Consider the following 20,467-nt stretch of genomic DNA (forward strand, 5'->3'; position numbering starts at 1 on the left):
TTTTGTTAAGTGCATTTCCTGCATTTGATGATGATCATATGAAATTTCTTTTTTTAGTTTAATGTAGTAAAGTCCCTATTGATTTTTTTCAGTGTTAAGTCAGCCTTTTGTTCCTAGGATAACACTCACTTGGTTGTGATGTGTTGTTCTCTTATACATATTTGGATTAGTTACGATAAAATTTTGTTTAGGATTTTCATCTGAGTCATGAAGAATATTAGTCTATATAGCTTTTAATTATAATGTCTTTGGTTTTGGTATCACGGTAATGTACAATTGATAGAGTGACTAAGAAAGTATTCACCCTTCTTCATGTTTCTGGAGGAGTTTGTTTAGAATGGATTATTATTTAAATGTTCAGTAGAATTCACTCTGGGCCTGAAATTTTTTTCATGGAAAGGTTTTTAATCACAGATTCAATTTCTTTAATAGATGCAGGACTCTCCAGTTACCTATTTATTTTTTATTGTGGTAAAATAAACATAAAATTTACCATTTTAACCATTTTTAAGTTTACAGTTCAGTGTCAGTAAGTACATTTGCTTTGTTTTGCAACCATCACCACTGTCTGTTTTCAGAACTTTTTCATCACCTCAGACAGGAGCTCTGTACCAATTAAACAATAGCTTTCACTCCACTTTCCCCTCAGCCTGTGGTAACCTTTGTTCTGTCTTCTGCTTTTATGAATTTGCCTATTCTAGAATTACACAATATTTGTCCTTTTATGAGTAGCTTATTTCACTTAGCTTAATGTTTTCAAGGTTCATCTATGTTGTAGCATATATCAGAATTTCATTCCATTTTATGACTGAATAACGTTCCATGATATGTAAAAACCACATTTTGTTTATCTTCATCTATTCATGAGCACTTGAGTTGCTTCAGCCTTGTGGTGTGAGTAATACTGCTATCAACATTGTTATGCAAGTATCTTTTGAGTTTCTGCTATTACTTCTTTTTGGGTATATACCTAAGAGTGAAATTGCTGCATGATATGGTAATTGTATTTTTAGCTTTTTGAGGAAACATCAGACTTATTTTTCACAGTGACTCTACCATTTTACATTCCAACAAGCAACGCACAGGGGTTCCAGTTTCTCTATATCCTTGTCACCTTTTGTTATTTTTTTTTAATAGCTATCTTAATGGGTATGAAGAATGGTATCTCATGTAGTTTTGATTTTTGATTTGCATTTTCCTAATGGGTAATGATGTTTAGCATCTTTTCATGTGCTTATTGGCCATTTGTATATATGTCTATTCAAATCCTTTCCCCATTTTTGAATTAGGTTATTTTGTTACTGTTTTTGAATTATAGTTTTTCATATATTAGTGATACTAATCTCTTGTCAGCTATATGATTTGCAAATAGTTCCTACTCTGTGGTTTGTCTTGTCCTCTTGATAGTGTCTTCTGATGCACATAAGTTTGTAAATTTGATGAAGTCCAGTTTATCTTTTTGTTGTTGTTGTTGTTGCCCGTGCTTTTGGTGTCATACCCAAAAAATCATTTCTGCATCCTGTGTCATGAAAAATTTTCCCAATAATTTCTTTTAAGAATTTTAAAGATTTAGTTCTTACATTCATGTCTTTTTCATTTTGTGTAAACTTTTGCATGTGGTAGAAGGTAAGGGTCCAACTTCATTCTTTTATATATGGATATTCACTGTTGCCAGGACCATTTGTTGAAAAGACCGTCCTTTCCCCATTGAATGGTCTTGGCTCCTTCGCTGGAAATCAATTGGCTTTCTATGTTAGGGGTTTTTTCTAGGCTATCTCTTCTGTTCCATTGGTTTAAATGTCTGTCCTTATGCTAGTACCATCTGCTTTAATTATTGTAGTTGTGTAGTAAGTTTTGAGGTTGGAAAGTGTGAGTCTTTAGACTGCATTCTTCTTTTTCAGTATTGTTTTGCTATTCAGTACTGCTTGCTCTATATTAATTTGAATATCAGTTTTTTCTTCTCTGCAAAAAAAGTTGTTGGAATTTTTATAGGTATTGTGTTGAAACTGTAGATTGCTTTGGGTAGTATTGTCATCTTAACAATATTTAGTCTTCCAACTCATAAATACACTTTTTCTACTTATGTCTTCTTTTATTTCTTTCAGCAGTGTTTTGTAGTTTTCAGTGTACAGGCCTAAAAGTCCTTGGTTAAATTTATTCCCAATTATTTTCTTTTTGATGCTACTGTAAATGGATTGGTTTTTAAAATTTTTCTTTTTGGATTGTTCATTGCTAGTGTATAGAAATGCAATTGATTTTTGCATGTTGATTTTATATCCTGCAACTTTGCTAAATTCATTTGTTCTAACAGGTTTTTTTGTTTGTTTGGGGTGTGTGTTTGTGTGTGTGTGTGTATGTATGTATGTATTAGAATTAGGATTTTCTGTATATAAGATCATGTTTTTGAACAGAAGTCATTTTATTTTTTCCTTTCCAATACGGATGCCTTTTATTTCCTTTTCTTGCCTGATTGCTCTGACGAGAACTTCCAGTAATCTGTAAAATAGAAGAGGTGAGAGTAGATGTCCTTGTCTTGTTCTGATCTGTGGGGAAAGCTGTCAGTCCTTCACCAGTGAATATGTTAGTTATGAGGTTTTTGTTTTTTTTTAAGATTTTATTTATTTATCCAACAGAGAGAGATCACAGGTGGGCAGAGAGGCAGGCAGAGGGAGAGGGAAGCAGGCTCCCCGCTGAGCAGAAAGCCCGATGCGGGACTCAATCCCAGGACCCTAAGACCATGACCTGAGCTGAAGGCAGAGGCTTAACTCACTGACCCACCCAGGAGCCCTAGTTATGAGTTTTATATAGCCTTTATCACGTTAGGGAAATTTTGTTCTGTTCTTAGTTTGTTGATTGTTTTTGTTTTTTTTTAAATCATAAAAGGATGTTGAGTTTTGTCAGATGCTTTTTCTGCATGAATTGGGATGATCATGTGTTTTCCCCCCCATTCATTCTTTAATGGGATATATTATTTTGATAGATTTGCTCGTAATCTACCAGTCTTATATTACAAAAATACAACTCACTTTATTATGGTGTGTAATCCTTTTAGTAGGCTGCTCAATTAAGTTTGCTAGTATTTTGCTGGGGATTTTTGCTTCAGTATTCCTCTGGGATATTGGTCTGTAGTTTTCTTTATTTGTGACATCTTTGGTTCTGGTATCAGAATAGTGCTAGCCTCTTAGAATGAGCTTGAAAGTGTTCCTTTCTCTTCCGTTTTTTGAAAAGTGAAGATTGGTGTTAACTCTTTAAATATTTGGTGGAATTTGTCAGTGAAACTTTCTGGTCCTGGGCTTTTCTTTGTTGGGATGTTTTTGATTACTAATGGTCTCTTCAGATTTTCTTTTCCTTGATAAGTCAATTTTGTCAATTATGTGTTTTCAGGAATTTGTTCATCTAGTTTATCCAGCTTATTGGTATATAATTGTCCATAATATTCTCTTATAATCTTTTTTGTCTGTAGAATTAGTAGTAATGTCGCCATTTTTATATCTGAGTTTTGTAATTGGAATCTTCTTCTTCTCCTTATCTAGTTAAAAGCTTGTCAGTTTTCTTGATCTTTTTGTAAAAACAAACCAAAAAAAAAAAAAAACCCCAGCCCTTGGTCATGGATTTTTCTCTATTGTGTATCAGTTCCCTTTGTCCTTTATCTTGGTTCTGATCTTTATTATTTCCTTCCTTTTATAGCACTTAGTTTGCTCTTCTTTTCTAGTTCCTTAAGGTATAAACTTAGGTTATTGATTTGAGGTATTTCTTCTCTTATAATGTATGTGTTTATAGCTATAAGTTTCCCTCTTAGCACTGCATTTGCTACATCTCAAGTTTTGGTGTACTGTGTTTTCATTTGTCTCAGAGTAGGCTCTAATTTTTCTTATAATTTCTTCTTTAGTCTATTAGTTGTTATTTAAAAGGGTGTTATTTAATTTGCACACGTTTGTGAATTTCCCAGTTTTCTTTCTGTTACCAATTTCTAGTTTCATTACATTATGATAAAAAATACTTCATATGAGTTTAGTCTCTTAAAATTTATTTTTTTTTGTTTTTTTAAAGATTTTATTTATTTATTTGACAGAGATCACAAGTAAGTAGAGAGGCAGGCAGAGAGAGAGGGAGAAACAGGCTCCCTGCAGAGCAGAGAGCCCGATGCGGGGCTCGATCCCAGGACCCTGGGATCATGACCTGAGCCGAAAGCAGAGGCTTTAACTCACTGAGCCACCCAGGCGCCCCTCTTTTAAAATTTATTAATACTTGTTTTGTAGACAACTTGTGGTCTGTCCTGGAGAATGTTTCATGTGCGCTTGAGAAAACTTTATTCTGATGTTGTTGGGTAGAATGTTCTATTGGGTCTTACTGGTTTGTATTGTTGTTCAAAAGTCCTATTTCTGTCTTATCTCTCTGGTTGTTTTATTTATTATTAAAAGTGGCATATTAAAATCTAAAACTAATACTGTATTTCTCCTTTCTGTTATGTAAATGTTTGCTTCATATTTATTGGGATCTTTCCTTTGGTGTATGAGTCTCTCATAGACAGCATACAGTTGGATCTTTTATATATATTTATGTATATACTTATATATTATATTTATATATATTCTGCTAATCTCTGCCTTTAATATAATTACTGATTAGGAAAGATTTACTTCTGACCTTTTACTGTTTGTTTTCTGTATGTCTTACAGAGTTTTTTCCCTTGTTTCCTCCATCACTGCTGCCTTTTGGGTTTAGCTGATTTTTTATAGGGACATGTTTTGATTTCCTTTTGTTTAGGTATTTTGTGGTCTATTTCTTTTTGAGTCAGTTCTGATAGTTTTTAATCTTTGAAGGAAATTGACATTTCATCTGGATTGTCAAGTTTTTTGGTATGAACTTGTTTATAACATTTCCTTGGTAGCTTTTTAACCTCTGTGCCATCTGTAGTGATGTGATCTTTCTCATTTTTTTAATGGCAGTTTTTGTTTTTGTTTCTCCTGATCACTTTGGCTAGAATTTATCAGTGTATTGATTTTTTTCCTTATAGAACCAATTATTTTTGTTTCATCGATTTTGATTTTTACTCATTTATTTTAAAATATTTTATGTATTTATTTGAATGAGAGAGTACAAGCTTGGGGGAGGGATGGAGAGCGAGGGAGGGGAGAAGCACGATCCCCACTGAGCAGGGAGCCTGACATGGGGCTTGATCCCAAACCCCAGGATCATAACTTGAGCCGAAGGCAGCTGCTAAACGGACTGAGCCATCCAGGCACTCATTGCTGTGTCTTCATATTCACTTATGTTTTATTCTGTGATGTCTGATTTTTGTTAATCTCATCCCATGTAATTTACATCTCAGACATTGTCATTTCATCTCTAGATGTTTGATTTGAGTCTTTTTAATCTCTCACGTCTACTTCACTTTTTCAACATGTGCTGTACGTTTAAACTAGTTTTTAATTTCCTGTTTGCTAATTCCAGCATCTTTGTTAGTTTTTTTTTTTTTTTAAGATTTTATTTATTTGACACAGAGAGAGAGAGATCACAAGTAAGCAGAGAGGCGGGCAGAGAGAGAGGGGGAAGCAGGCTCCCTGCTGAGCAGAGAGCCTGATGTGGGGCTCGATCCCAGGGCCCTGAGATCACAACCTGAGCCGAAGGCAGAGGCTTAACCCAGTGAGCCACCCAGGCACCCCATCTTTGTTAGTTTTGAGTTAGTTTCTGTTGATTGCTTTTTACTTCTGACATGGCAGATGATTCCATTGATGTGTTCTGATTTCTCACTGATGAGTATCTCTGTATAATACAGTTGATATTACCTTTGGTAAACTTTCATGTTCCATTTACTGCTTGTTTTAAAGGTTTTATTGACTGTAATGTCTAGTTTTAACTGAAATACTCATCTGCCTTAAAAAGACTACTTTAAAAAACCTGAGTTAACTATTAAAAGTGCAAGCCCAAATGAACAACAAGAAAAAGCCAAAATGACAGTTCTTCTGTGGATATTTTGATTTATAAGAAATAGATATTTGGTTCCTGGGACAGAGTTTTTAAAACCCTTTGATTTTCTTAACTGATCAACGCAGTAAAGATGTCTTTTGTTTTTCATAACTAGCCCCTTTCAGTGATTCCTGAGTTTATGCTGGTGCTATGACTTCTGGAAAGCCTCTAAGGGTAGAGGCTGGTTGCCTGAAGAATCAACCATGTGATTAGAGGGTTGGAATTTTTAGTCCTACTCTTTCCTCTCCTACCTTAGGGGAGGGGAGAGGGGTGAGGGCTGGGAGATTTTATTCAGTCACTGAAGGACAATGATTTAATCAGTCATGCCTAAATAATGAAACCTTCATAAAAATGCTAAATTTACAGGTTCTGAGAATTCTGTTTTGGCAAACACATGGAAGTTCTGGGAAGATGGCATACTTGGAGAGGGCATGGGAGCTTTGTGCCTTCCCCATACTTTTCCTTATTTGTCTCTTCCATCTGGCTGTTCCTGGGTTATATCCTTTTATAATAAAATGATACTCTAGTAAGTAGCTTTTCCTGAATTCTGTGAGCCACAAATTAATCCAGTCAAAGGAGGGGATTGTGGGAAGCTTTGATTAATAGCCAGGTGGTCAGAAGCACAGGTAACAACCTGGATTTGGGATGGCATCTCAGATGGGAGGGCAGTAGTATTATAGGACTTACTATTAGTTAGCCCTTCCCCTGTGGGATCTGACTCTATCAGACTGAATTGAATTATAGGACACCGATGTCCCCGGAGAGTCGAGAATTGCTTGTGGTAAAACCCCTCACAATATGGTCACAGAAGTGTTCAGTGTTGTAGGAGAGTAGAAGAAATACACAGGAGTGTTTTTTTTTGTTTTTTTCCCTAGACGTTCAGCTTCTGTTACAAGCTCCTTGTCATCCACATGAGGAAGTTGAAAAGATCGTTTAATCAAATCTAGTTAAGAAGTTGGCAAAATCAGGTTTATTAAAAAGATTCCCAGTGTGGCTATCATTAAAAGGAAATTGAGAGCCACTTGCAAAACAGAAGAACCAGACTTGGTGAAGAAGCAGTTTGAGCAGATGAAAGCTGAAGAACTCAGCGTTTGTGTAGGAGATTCCCCAGAGGGACGAAGGGCCTGGGGCCGGATGAGGGGCCCTTTCAGGCTGCCTGTGTGTATTGACTTTGACATAGGACGTCAGTGGACATTGTTTCCGAAGGATGTTATCTGTAACTTTCAGATTTAATATCACAGAAGAGTAACTTGGAAACAGTTAACAACACGTAAATGATACATATGACAGAGACTGTCATTAGACTGTCAAGAAACATATGAAAAACAGGAAATTGTGAAAGAGATGAAGGAGATTGGGAGAGGGGAGGTAAACACAAACATTTTGGAAACAATGAGTTTCTTTTCTTGGGTACACTGGCTGGTAGCTAGCAAAAAGCCAGTCTGCCCTTGAGCATGTTGTCTGGAGTAATTAGGGAAAAAAAGTTCTTTATTCTCTGAAAAACTTTGAAAATTTAACTGGAGAGTATGTATGACGGGTTATTTCTATATATTGTCTACAGTGGCCTTAATTTAGTACCTGTACCAAGTCAGAACCATTTCCCTCATGTGAATTTTCTCAGGTTTGGTTTTGTTTTTAAAGTATTACAAATAGGGGCGCCTGGGTGGCTCAGTGGGTTAAGGCCTCTGCCTTCAGCTCAGGTCATGATCCCGGCGTCCTGGGATCGAGCCCCGCATTGGGCTCTCTGCTCAGCGGGGAGCCTGCTTCCTCCCTTCTCTCTCTGCCTGCCTCTCTGCCTACTTGTGATCTGTCAAATAAATAAATAAAATCTTAAAAAAAAAAAATAAAGTATTACAAATAAAATGTAAATAATTTCCTACTTTTTAAAGAAAGATTTTATTTTTTTTTCATGAGAGACAAAGAGGGGCAGAGGCAGAGGAAGATGCAGGCTCCTCACAGAGCAGGGAGCCCGATGTGGGACTCGATCCCTGGACCCTGGGAACATGACCGGAGCCGAAGGCAGATGCTTAACTGACTGAGCCATCCAGGCGCCCTTCATAATTTTTATATAAGTGGTGTGGCATAATATTTCGTTATCTAGATCTAATGATACAAGATTATTTAATAGGAGATTTTTTTGTATGTTTAGCTGCAAAGAAATACTAAGTTTTCCTTGGACTATGTTATTAGCACTGTCCTTTAACAGACAATTGCCCATGATACAGGGTGTGGCTTTATCAGCTCCTTTATCATCCTAGCCCAAGACACCAAACATTTTTTTTTTCCTTAATCTTTGGCATACCTGATATAATGCATATTTGAAACACATTTTTATTACCTACTTTGTGTTTGTAATGGATCACCGGAAATCATCCAAGAATTACTGATGTATTTCCATATTGGTGACAGGTGTTCTTGTAAGCATTTAGTATATGAGGGTGCTGTTCATCTTAGTTGTGGCTGTTCTGAATTAATTGTGACAAGCTAATAAGATCTTTTGAAAGTTTCTTTCCAAGCTTCTTGAGCTAATGCTTTCCCTCTGGCCAGTGGGGTAGCCTGCACATTAATTTTGATACTCTTTAAAGACGTGTGGGCAGTTACTGTTCATTTAAGCCAAATGGCTTGTGTCAACCCCTTTTCCTGGAAAGGTTTGTTTTTTTTTTTTTTTTTTTTTTTTTTTTTGGGAGGTGGGGGCACTGTAGTAAAACCTTATGTGTCTTCTTATGGAACTCTTCTCTTTACATAAATTAGTATTTACAGCAGATTTTCATAGCACTTTGAGCACTCCTCCTTTTCACTTATAAAGATTCTTAGAGGATTGGGCACAGATGTTTTTGTGTGTAAATTCTTTTGCAGTTGTGCAGTAGCAAGGGATCATTGATAAAGTTATATAGAACGAATACTTTTTTTTAGGATAAAAACAAAGAATTCATAAGACAAGAAGTAAGTGGCCTTTTTCTGTTTTTACCAAGCTGCTGACAGTCGGAATCTGAGTTAGGGGATTGGCTGGCTGTGGACAGCACCCTCAATGACGGAGTGTAGATGGTGTTTGGAGCCCCTTAGAAAACGGCCCTGATCCAGGGTCAGCCTGGATAGTCTTCTCTGCATGAGCTCCTTGAATGCCAGCACTTGGCTTTTAATATGCGTCGTTAATCACCTTACATTGAAGTTTATTTTTCCATTAAAGTGTTTATTTTTTTTTTCAAGCAAGTACAGGTAGGTAAGTGTTTGAATTCTGCAAGCATTTGGTTTTCATTTATCCTGATTAAATCCTAAGCTGCTGAACTTTAGGCACACTTTTCTTTAAATTTTCACATCCATAACTCCATGGATTTGGGGTATGAAATTGAGTGTTCGATTAAGTGGCTTTTCTGTTTTCTTGGTAATTGATTTTAAAAGGGTTATTTTACTGGGATGCTTATCAACATTTTCATTTTTTTCAAGGTGTTGACTTTAAGGTGAAAACAATTTCAGTGGATGGAAATAAGGCTAAACTTGCAATCTGGGTAAGAATTTTAAAAATGTATTTTGTATAAATATTCAGCTTGTATTTTTTAAAGAAGCAGAAATTGATGTGTATAGAGTTCTAGAGGTAAACAGTTTATACTAAATAACTTGGACAATTTGTTGGTTAAGGGATAAACAATATTATGTCTTATAATTGGGTAATGAGGCAGAGACTTGTTTTACTTACCCAAAATTTTAAAGTGTGTAATCCCTGAAGAATATTTAAAACCAGAATATAGAAAAATCATCTTGTCTGCCAGAGAGGATTATTGTTGTTGAATATGTTTCTTTAAAGTTTTGAAGAAGACAGTGTATACTCAGCTCACACTGATGGCAGTTGTTGGGGAGAAGGGGATGAAGTGATGCTTAGGGGAAAAAAAAAGTATTTTTCCTGTTTGTTAGTATAAATATTTTTGAAATTTGATTTTGCCAACTTTGGATTTATTTTTTAATATCAGTGCCCAGTTTTTACTTACTTCCTTTTCATTTGCCTGAGAACCCAAACATTCTGCTGCATGTTGCTTTCCTGACTAGACCTTTTCATGATAGTGCTGACTGAATAAAGTAGCATTAATTGTCAAAAACATCCAGGATGCTCAATGTCTATCTCTGTCTGCCTGTCTCTCCCCCACTCTTATCTATCTACCTGCCTACTTCTCTCTATATATCTAAATGATTGCTAACATATTATATTACATATATAATTTATAAAAATATGCTCTTATATATCTGATTCCCACATGTACTATGATAATTAAATATATAAATATGTTTTTATTACCTGTGGTAATATAAGAACTGGTTCTAATAAATATTAGAATGTTGAGGTGTACTTCAACATGGTGATTAAATAGTAAATGTTTGGGCATCAGTTACAGATTGAAACAGCAACTGTTCATGCACTGTATGATCTGATTCATCTTCCTAGCATTCTCTGAACAGCATATTATTTCTAATACACATTTTATCCCAAATAACATGGAATTGTGTAAGTGTGTCTTATGTTTTTCTGTTAATTTTTTTCTAACATATAATACTTCATATGATTGGTAGCCTATTTGCCCCCTCCCCAAAATATAATTGTGATATCAATCAGAATAGTAGTGTCTAACAGAAAACAATTTGGAAAATGTTGGACTAGGCCATAATAAAATATATTGAACAATTTAAGAATGTTGGCTTCTTCCTGTACAAAAGTGGGGGCCTGATTTTTCATATATTTTTCATGTTTGAATTTATCACTTCTTTCTGCCTTTGCTACTGTTCTATGAGATATGCGTGTTAGAGTTGGATCTAAGGCTTATTGATTTACATGAGATCTTTCTTTTATGCAAGAGGTTTTTAAAATTTACTTTTTAGTTCCTGTGTAATAAAAAGGTTGGCAGGTATTACCGAAGTGACATCTTTATCATAGGCATATAAATATCTTTTAAGTAAGAGGCTCAATCTCACAACCCCAAGATCATGACCTGAGCTGAAATCAAGAGTTAGACGCTCAACCAACTGAGCCATGCATGTGCTTCAGAGGTTAATGTCTGTTTCGTGTGTGTGTGTGTGCATAATACCAACTCTGTCATATGCTGCAGATGTTTTTTTTCCTGTTTGTCATTTGCCTTCAAAGCTTGTTTAGGATGAGAGTGTATATGGGGTATGGATGGGGTCAGGAGGGATGTTCTTGCTATACCAAGGTTCTAATATTTATGTGGTCAAACCATTTTTTCCCCATGAATTTGGGTGTTAGGTCATATTTAGGAAGACCTCCTCACTCATTAATAGAAATACATGAAACCATTGCTTCCTCAGATTCTTCTGTGGTTTTTTAAATATATATGTAAAATCAGTTCCTCTCCAGCTTGGGCACTCCTCCTAGGATCAGTCAAATAGAATAGTCGAGTACAGCCCTGTTCCCACTGCTCTAGAAAGTGCTGCACACACATCACGACCTACTTGGCTCCTCTAAAGCTTTCTCTATATCTTGCCCTCACTTCCACTCCCACATTTTAATATTTAGCCTTTCCAGATCCTTCCTAGTCTTTTATTCATTTCTATCTTTAATAATCTCTTTCCTCCATTCTTGTCAGAGAAGAAAAGCACAGATAATAAGCGCGCTTTTCTTACCTACCAGGGATGCTTTTACAGTTACTGCAAATTCCTATCTTGAAAACAAACACAAGCAAATGTTAACTTTTGAGTATTTAAGCATATAAATTTTATAGGTGTTATAAATCCTGATCCAGTATTGTGGCACAGGGTTTTTGCCCAAATTATCATACCTACTCAAACATTTTTATAAGTGGATCCAAAAAAAAATCAAGACTCTGCATAACTGGACTGATTTAGATATTTGTGTGTGAAGTGTCAATTGTGCAGTATTTTATTTTGATTTTAACATTAAAACATTTTTTTGCTCTAGTCTTTTTTTTTTAAAGGATTTTATTTATGAGAGAGAGAGAGAGCAAGAAAGCATGAACGGGGGAGGGGTAAAGGCGATAGAGAAACAGACTCACCACTGAGCGTGGAGCCTGACATGGTACTCAATCCCAGGATCCTGCACTTCCTGGCTGGTGTACATCTTGTGTTCCTCTCCCCCAGTATGAGTCAGAAACATGTGATAGCAAGTGGTTTGGTTTTATGCATTTTCCTAAAAGAGGATACACCGAAAATACTTTCCAACCTAAAAATTGTTTACCTAAAATAAGATACTCCTGTAATTCTCTTTTTAAAACAAAGTTAAGTGGTTTTAAACCTTGATTCTACAGTAGAATCACCTGGGGAGACTTTGAAAACTTTTGTCTTTATCATAGACCAGTGAAACCAGAATCACTGGGGGTTGGAATTTTTCATTTCCAGGAAATTTCATTGAGCTTCTGAAGTTGAGAACCATGGGTTTCATGTGTAATAAAGAGGTTTCATGTGTAATAAAAATCTTAAAAAAATACCCCTTTACTGAGATCTGTTTTTCTAGAGATGAGTCAGTATTTCTTAACTTTATTTTATGTAACACTTGTCAGTAAGAGAACACATCTAATTTAAATTTCAAGTTTTACAATTTTTTTTTAAAGATTTTATTTATTTATTTGATAGAGACACAGTGAGAGAGGGAACACAAGCAGGGGGAGTGGGAGAGAGAAAAGCAGACTTCCAGCCCGATGCAGGGCTCAATCCCAGGACCCTGGGATCATGATCTGAGCTGAAGGCAGATGCTTAATGACTAAGCCACCCAGGCGCCCCTAAATTTCAAGTTTTAAATGAGCTTGTACATGGATATTTTTAATAATGCTGTTTGACTTTCTACTCTTGATATGTTGACGATCTTTTTTTTAGACTTCTTGAATTTAATAATAATTGTCACTTTTAGGATACTGCTGGTCAAGAGAGGTTCAGAACATTAACTCCCAGCTATTACAGAGGTGCGCAGGGTGTTATATTAGGTAAGGTTTTACTTTATGATACTGCTTTAAAAATATTGTTGTTTTATTATTGCAATTTCTGATTTTTCCTATCTGCGAAGGTCAGTAAGTTTTTATTTTTCTTCAGGGTCCCTTTATTACTTGAAGTTATATTAAGTTCATTTAATATTAATGAATATTTAAACTTTCAAAATTTCTTTTCAGTTCTTTGTCTAGCGATTGAAAGATAAAGATCAGATTAATTTATTTGGTTTTAAAAGCACGTGTTGATGAGGATATAATTGAGGATTAATCCACAAATAATTGTCTGTCTTAAGAGTGTTACCAGGAACTGATCTTCAGTCAGCAGTGTATTAACATTTGCTGTGCGTTTATAAAGGAAGAAGTGTGCTAGTTGCTTAGTTGAATCTCTTTTATTAGTCCTAAAGAGTATCACAAAGCACTTAACATCGTTGATCCATAATCATACAGAATTTAAAATCCAAATGTGGATTCTTACTGTAAGTTGTTGAAAAGTACTTGTTGTTAATATTCCTGGGAAACTTCTTAAAAATAAATATTGATCAATTTTAGGGAAAATTGTCCTTTTATATTATGTCATTAATTGTGAGGTTTTAGGTTCATTTTATCGGTTTAATAGCAACTCTTATTTTGGTTCAGCATCTTTAAGTTTAGAAAACACTTTTTTTTTTTTTAAAGATTTTATTTATTTGTTTGACAGAGAGAGAGTAGGAGAGCACAGACTGTGGAAGTGGCAGAGGGAGAGAGAGAAGCAGGCTGAGAAGGGAACCAGATCGAGGACTCAATCCCAGAACCCTGGGATCATGACCTTAGCTGAAGGTAGTCACTTAACCAACTGAGCCACCCAGGCGCCCCTAGAAGACACTTTAAATTAATAAGGTCTTTATATTAATAAGCTCTTTACATATTAAAATGCAGTGGGATGTAAGATAAAAGTGATAACAGGGAGACAATCAGGATCCTGTCCATTAAGTTTTCATATTTTTTCAAAAGTTGCAAATTCTGGTTCTTATAAGAAACAAGTTAAAAGGGTCATAGATGTTTAAATCTATGAAAGAAATTTGGTATTTTGCCACAGATTTGGATCTGAACGTTTTGGTTTTTGGATCAATGTCTTTTAGTTACCAATGGGAACAGCTGTTGTTTTGCTTAAGTTAATTTTCAGTTATTGCACAGGATATAATTTAATTTCTCTGAGTGTGTCTTAATAAAATTGAAATGTGTGTATGTGTATGTTTATTATTATTTTTTAACACACTTGTTTCTTCCATCTGGGTGAGTAGGTACTGATTGTTAAACATTTGAAGGCTTAGAAACAGACTTACCTACATGGAAATATTAGCTCTTAGTCACATATCAGAAATATAACGTCATTGCTTCTTAGTTTTAATGCTTATTTAATAAGTGACCCTTTTTATTTCAGTTTATGATGTCACAAGAAGAGATACCTTTGTTAAGTTGGATAATTGGTTAAATGAATTGGAAACATACTGCACGAGAAATGACATAGTAAACATGCTAGTTGGAAATAAAATTGATAAGGTAAGAAGTCAGACACTTGGCATCTTGACTGTATTTTGGTAGCTTTTCTTAATCTTTATATTTACCTTTCAGGAAAATCGTGAAGTTGATAGAAATGAAGGCCTGAAATTTGCACGAAAGCATTCCATGTTATTTATAGGTAGGTGTGTGAACATTTATCCTTTCATTATTAAAGAGGAATTTTTAAATGGAGTTTTTGCTACATTTTTCTCTTTATGAACTGTGTAATATATGTACTTAGTTCATCATTTTCTTGTGCTGTGAAATCTAACTATAGAGCCAGGTTCATTTTTCCTTCTGTTAAAAAAAAATCAGATCTTATTATGTGAAGTTGCATAGGACACAGATCCTTCCTCTCCAGATGTGATGGCATTCAGTAAAGGCAGGCACCCAGCGTGTGGTCGTTGTGCTGATGGCAGTGATACCACCTGGAAGTTTGTTAGAAATGCTTCATTTCGGCCCAACTCAGCTTTTCTGAATTAGAACCTATATTTTGACAAGATCTTCATGTGGTTTGTATGCACATTAATACTTGAGAAGCTGGGTGAAGTGTAGGGTTCAGCAAACTACAGCACGGGGCCAAATCTCGTTCCATCATTTGTATTGGAAGACAGTCTTACCTACCCGGTCATCCACACGCTGTCTGTGGCTGCTTTTGTGCTTCCTGGCAGAGTTCAGTAGTTATGGCAGAAACCATAAGGCATTCAAAGCCTAAAATATTTACCATCTGGCTCTTTATAGGAGAAGTTTGTTGACCCTCTGTCTAGAAAAGTGGACAGGTTATATCACTTTGGAGCTTTTTTCACATTACAGGTTCCCTGGACCTTTTCACAGGTCTGAAATTGGGCCTGGAAGACAGTTTCTAACGACACCCTAGTTGATTCTGATGTGAAGCCAGCTTTAGGAATTACTGATTTAGCTATTCCACTGTTAGACTCTTCTAGGAATTAAGAAATGGAAATAAAAGAACATCATCTATAGATAGAAGCTGGGTGCTATAAGTGGAAGGTAATAGGGAATTTTAGAAAGGAATTGAGTACTACCTCTTCTGCTTACTCGCTGGGTGTCCTTCATTTTGATACATTAGTTCAGAAAACACCTACTGGACTGTGAGAATATAACAAACAGATGAACAAAATAGACAAAGTCCCTGACCTCATGAAGCTTACATTCTAGTAGAGGAAACAGACTTGAATAAGTAGTGCTGTGAAGGAGAGAGAGTATGAATGGGTGTGGGAAGTAATTCAGGGAAGTTCTTTGAGGTGTGCCATTCGACCAAGAATCCATAATATGAAGATCTAGAGGGAGGACATCTCAGGTTGAGAGAATAGTAAATATTTCCTGAGGTAGGAATGAGTTTAGTGTGTTTAAGGGACAGGAAGAAAGCTTGTGGGCTGGAGTATAGTGTATGTTGGGGGAAAGGTGGTGATAATGGGAGATGAAGTTTAAAAGGTCTTGTTGGGCCTTATAGGGTATGGTAAAAAAATGAATTTTATTCTAAGTGTGGAAAGCAGGGGAGTGGTGCTGTGATCTGATATTCTTTTAAAAAGACCTGTTTGTACAGAAAATGGCCCCTGAGAAGCAGAAGCAAGAGGCTTGTCATTCTCTTATAGTGGCCCAGATGAATAATGCTGGTGCCTTTGACTGTGGGAGTGGTTGTGGGTAGCTTCTGGAAGGTTGGCAGATGAAGGAGATATTTGGATGGCAAAGGTGATAGGCTCTGCTGATAGATTGGGTATTGAGGATAAGGAGAGAGAGAGCAATCACGGATAACTCTGAGTCTCTGGCATGAGCAAACTAGGTGAACTGTGCTGCCATTAGCTGTGTGTGAGAGCCTGAGGTAAGAACAGGTTTGGGTAAGGGAGTGGGGAATCAGGAATTCTGCTTAGCATAAGGATGAACCATTTTTTGGATAACCTGTGGACATGCTGGTCATTGGCATTTAGGTGGTATTTTAAGTCATGGAATTAAAGTGGTCACAGGGGGAAACAGGTCACTGGGTGGAAAACAGCTGACGATTGAAGCCTGGGGTGCTCCGACAGTTAGAGGTCAGCAGGAGGAGGAGGAGTCAGCCAACAAGGCTGTGCATGACATGTCGGTGAGAGGAGGAGTGTTCAGTGTCCTTCCTGAAAGTCAAGTGAACAAAGTATGTAAAGGAAGAAAGTGATCAGCTGTGTCAACTGCTAGAAGATGTTGAATAGGAGGAGGACAGTAGATTTGACGAGATGGAGAACGTTGGTATTTTTTAAAAGAAAATGTCAGTGGAGTGATGAGAACAAAAACCTAGAGTATAGTTGACCCTTGAACAATGGGGGGTTAGGGGTCCTGACCTTGAAAACTGCATATGACTTTTGCCTCCCCCCAGACTGAGCTGCTAATAGCCTCCTGCTGATCTGGAGCCTTACTGATAAACAGTCAGTTAACGCCTGCTCCGGAAGCTCTGTGTCTTACGTCCTGTATTCTTACAGTAAAGTAAGCTAGAGAAAATGTTATTAAAACCATGAGGAGGAGAAAATACCTTTACAGTACTGTACTGTATTTGTTGAAAAAAACCCATGCGTAAGTGGAACAGCACAGTTCAAACTGGTGGTGTTCAAGGTTGTTTAGAGTTTGAAGAAAAAATGTGAGATAAGAAAGGGGAAATAGCTTATGTAGGTAACTCTTGATGACAGTTTTGCTTTGAAAGAGAATAGAGAGCCCTGGTGGCTGCTGGTCGGGTGTGTGGGCTGGAAGGCAGGGTGGTCGGTTGCTCAGTTGGTTAGTAAGATGGACAGTAATCTCGGCGGGCTTTTAGGCTGACTGATACGATCCAGCAGTGAGGGCCCGTGATTCTGCAATGACCGAGGAGGGGTGGGATCCGAGGGGCTAGGAAAGGGGGTGCGCCTAGACCGCAGCCGGGACAGTTCTTCCGCTGTCACAGGAGCGAAGACAAGCCTCAGGTTACAAGTGCAGGCGGGTTGGTGAACCTCTTGGTGGGAAGATCAGTAGCTCCTGTCAGATCGTTTCTGTTTTTCTCAACATAAAGTTAGGTGAAGAGCTGAGATAGAGGAGTTTTATGATAAAGGAGTAAGAGGGTCATCTCAGGTAGTCAAAAAAGTAATGACGAGGGAAAGGTAGGCTTGGGGGGCAGGGCTCACTGTCCCACATGAGTTTCATGGGGAAGGAGCATAAATGCTCCTTTAAGGAGATCTGTGTCTCATTGCCAGTACAGAACAGCCAGACTGTTCAGCTGGGAGCCTGAATTTCCTTATTCTTATTCCTATTCTGAAATTCTTTATTCTAATAATCTGTTTTTTGGGGGTTGACTTTAAGAACTAACTGAAAAATTAAGAAGGAACTTTGACATATCACAAAATTCCGGGTTTATATACCACTATTCTTGTGGATAGAATTGAATAGCTCAACTTTGAGAGTTGGGGGAGGTTCACGAATATTAAACCTGTGGGAAGAAACTGCTGATTTGCCTCTGTATATACTACCGGCTGATATTTATGCCATAATAATTTTCCAGAAAGGCATAGGAATAGGATCGTAAAAGAGTAGCCTCTCACATTTTTTTCCTTGACTTTCAGAGGCAAGTGCAAAAACCTGTGATGGTGTACAGTGTGCCTTTGAGGAACTTGTTGAAAAGATCATTCAGACGCCTGGACTGTGGGAAAGTGAGAACCAGAATAAAGGAGTCAAACTGACACACAGGGAAGAAGGCCCTGGAGGAGGAGCCTGTGGTGGTTACTGTTCTATGTTATAAACTCTGGGAAACTCCATCTCTTGCATATTTGATCAGATAGTGACATCTTTCTGTATATAAACTCTAACTGCTATTTTAGGGACCTTGCAGTTTGCACATATTTGTTTTGTATCATGGCAGTAAATATTTGCAAGAAATCCCACTCATCAGCTTTCCCAGGTACAATGTTATGGTAAGCATGCACAGTTTGCAGTCTACAGTTTTTTATGTAACATAAAATAGGTGTACTTTTTAAAGTACATTTGATTTTATGATTTACATTTATCATGTGATTAAAAAATCCACTTATCTAGTCTATGTTGATACAAGGTCTACTTTTGGTCTCCTCTTTGCTTAACTACTCCTATCAATTACTGAATTAATTGGTATGTAGAACTCCCAGAACCACTGGGAGATATTCAGGTATCATCAAACCTGGCAGATTTCCTTTCAGGAATAACACAGAGCATGATTCCACAGCTTTTGTAGGATGTTTGCTGACAGATTCTCTTTTAGTACTAAGCAAAATTCTCTACAAGGTGCAGTTCAGGCCAATTTATAATTAAATCTCTGTTTGTTCTGATGATGCTTCTAAAACAGCATTGATGTGTTAAGAAGTTTGGTCTTACTTTTGAATTTTCTTCAATGAGTAGCTCAGTTGTTAACTGGAGTTTTAACTCTGTGATATGTACATTGGACTCTGACCCTTTGTGCAGCATTTTTAGTTATGTGGTGTTTGGCAGAATGGCAATAAGGTTTTCCCCCATTTTGGTTTCCGAAAGACGAGAATAGCGTGTTTATGTAACCCATATAGTACTTACCACTTTAAAAACCAACACCTTTTTCCATAAATGTTGGTGGCGTTTGTCCGGGTATGTCCGTTGTAGCTTGTGTAATGTTTATGAACATCTGTATCTTATGACTTCCCTAAATGGCTAGTTGATATTCAGAAACCTGTATCTGTGTTTTGAGGGTTGGGAAAAATAGAACACTAAATGACAATATGAGAAAGACGTATTGCTTCCAGATTTTGATGTGTGTGGGAAAATACTGTTGCATTGAAAATCTTGGTAATTTACTGTAACAAGTAGCCAATAGTTTATCAAAACCAAGTTGTACAGACTAATAAATCTTTTCCACAGTATTCAGTTTTCTAACCTCTTGCTATTATACATTACATATTTTTTCACTCGTATGTTACTTAATTTACATTGATACCGGCTATATGAAGCCCCCAAGTAAGTTATATGTCCTTTCAGGCAGGTTACCATGATACTCTTCAGTAAGATTTCTGATACTAATTTCTGGGCAGTTTGTTCTTTGTATACGTTGCAAATGATAGACTTTTTCTGGGTCACCTTTGCAATAACTTATGATAGTGGGTTTACTTCAAGTTGGGTCTTTTATGAACTGTACATCTTCCACGTAAGAAAACCTTGCATTCTACTTGGTTCACGCTTGTGAGACTACATATGATTAAAGGTTTTATACATTATATATGTATTTACTAAATATAAAGCATTTACTCCTTTACTGTTGGAGAAAGGTAGCTAACACATGTACTTACGATTTGTTTGTGTTACATTAAAGCTGTAGATTTGTATATTTATGTTGTGTCTGTATTGACAAGACATTTATTTCTCTTTATTGCTTTTTGCTCCTTGAGCTATATAATAATCTTTTTGTGCATTGGATTGTTGTGTTGATTTGGTCAAAATTTGGATACATATGAGTCACTTTTAAAAAACTAATTTTGTTTGATAGATTTATATTGTAACCTTTTATAGTTTTCGAAATAAATACAGCCTGCTTTCCCTAGATGCATTTGTGCAGGAGGTATTCTACGTTTCCCTGTTACTCTCATGGGGTGAGGAACATCTGAATATAGTGTTACTCAGATTCTCATCGATTATGTGGCTTTCACTCTCCTGTTTTGTTGCAAGCTTATTTCCTAGTGGAGGTTTCCTAACTGAAGTAGTTATGGTATCTGAAATTAGTCACTTGGATAGCGGAGGATTTTGTTAATTCTTCATTTCCAAATTATTTGAAGTAGTTTAAAAGTGCCTTTTGCAGATGGTGCAAATTGGAACAGTTGGAATGTCATGTTTTGAATTGTAGGGGTACTGACACAGACCTAAACGAACAAATAAATACTCAGTTTATATTAGAATCATAGTTAACATTTATTGGAAGCTTCCTTAGAGCAGGTGTTGTTCCAAGAGCTGGATTATTTTTATTTCATTAAACCTCACAGCAACCTTAAGAGATTGCTTTGTACAGCTACTATGCT

General features: G+C 36.5%; 1 protein-coding gene across 1 annotated transcript in view; it reads left to right on the plus strand.

Moving 5' to 3' along the window:
- The window catches only part of RAB18 (RAB18, member RAS oncogene family), a 36,774-nt gene extending 16,779 nt beyond the window's left edge, over positions 1-19,995 (plus strand). The window contains exons 3-7 of the mRNA XM_080811756.1: positions 9,415-9,476; positions 12,836-12,908; positions 14,332-14,450; positions 14,523-14,589; positions 18,023-19,995. Coding sequence (XP_080667882.1) covers positions 9,415-9,476; positions 12,836-12,908; positions 14,332-14,450; positions 14,523-14,589; positions 18,023-18,198 — 497 coding nt within the window. The 3' untranslated portion in view covers positions 18,199-19,995. The remainder of the gene's footprint in view (positions 1-9,414; positions 9,477-12,835; positions 12,909-14,331; positions 14,451-14,522; positions 14,590-18,022) is intronic.
- Positions 19,996-20,467: the final 472 nt, after the last annotated feature.

This window comes from Martes martes, assembly GCF_963455335.1.
Source record: "Martes martes genome assembly, chromosome: 8".
NCBI lineage: Eukaryota > Metazoa > Chordata > Mammalia > Carnivora > Mustelidae > Martes > Martes martes.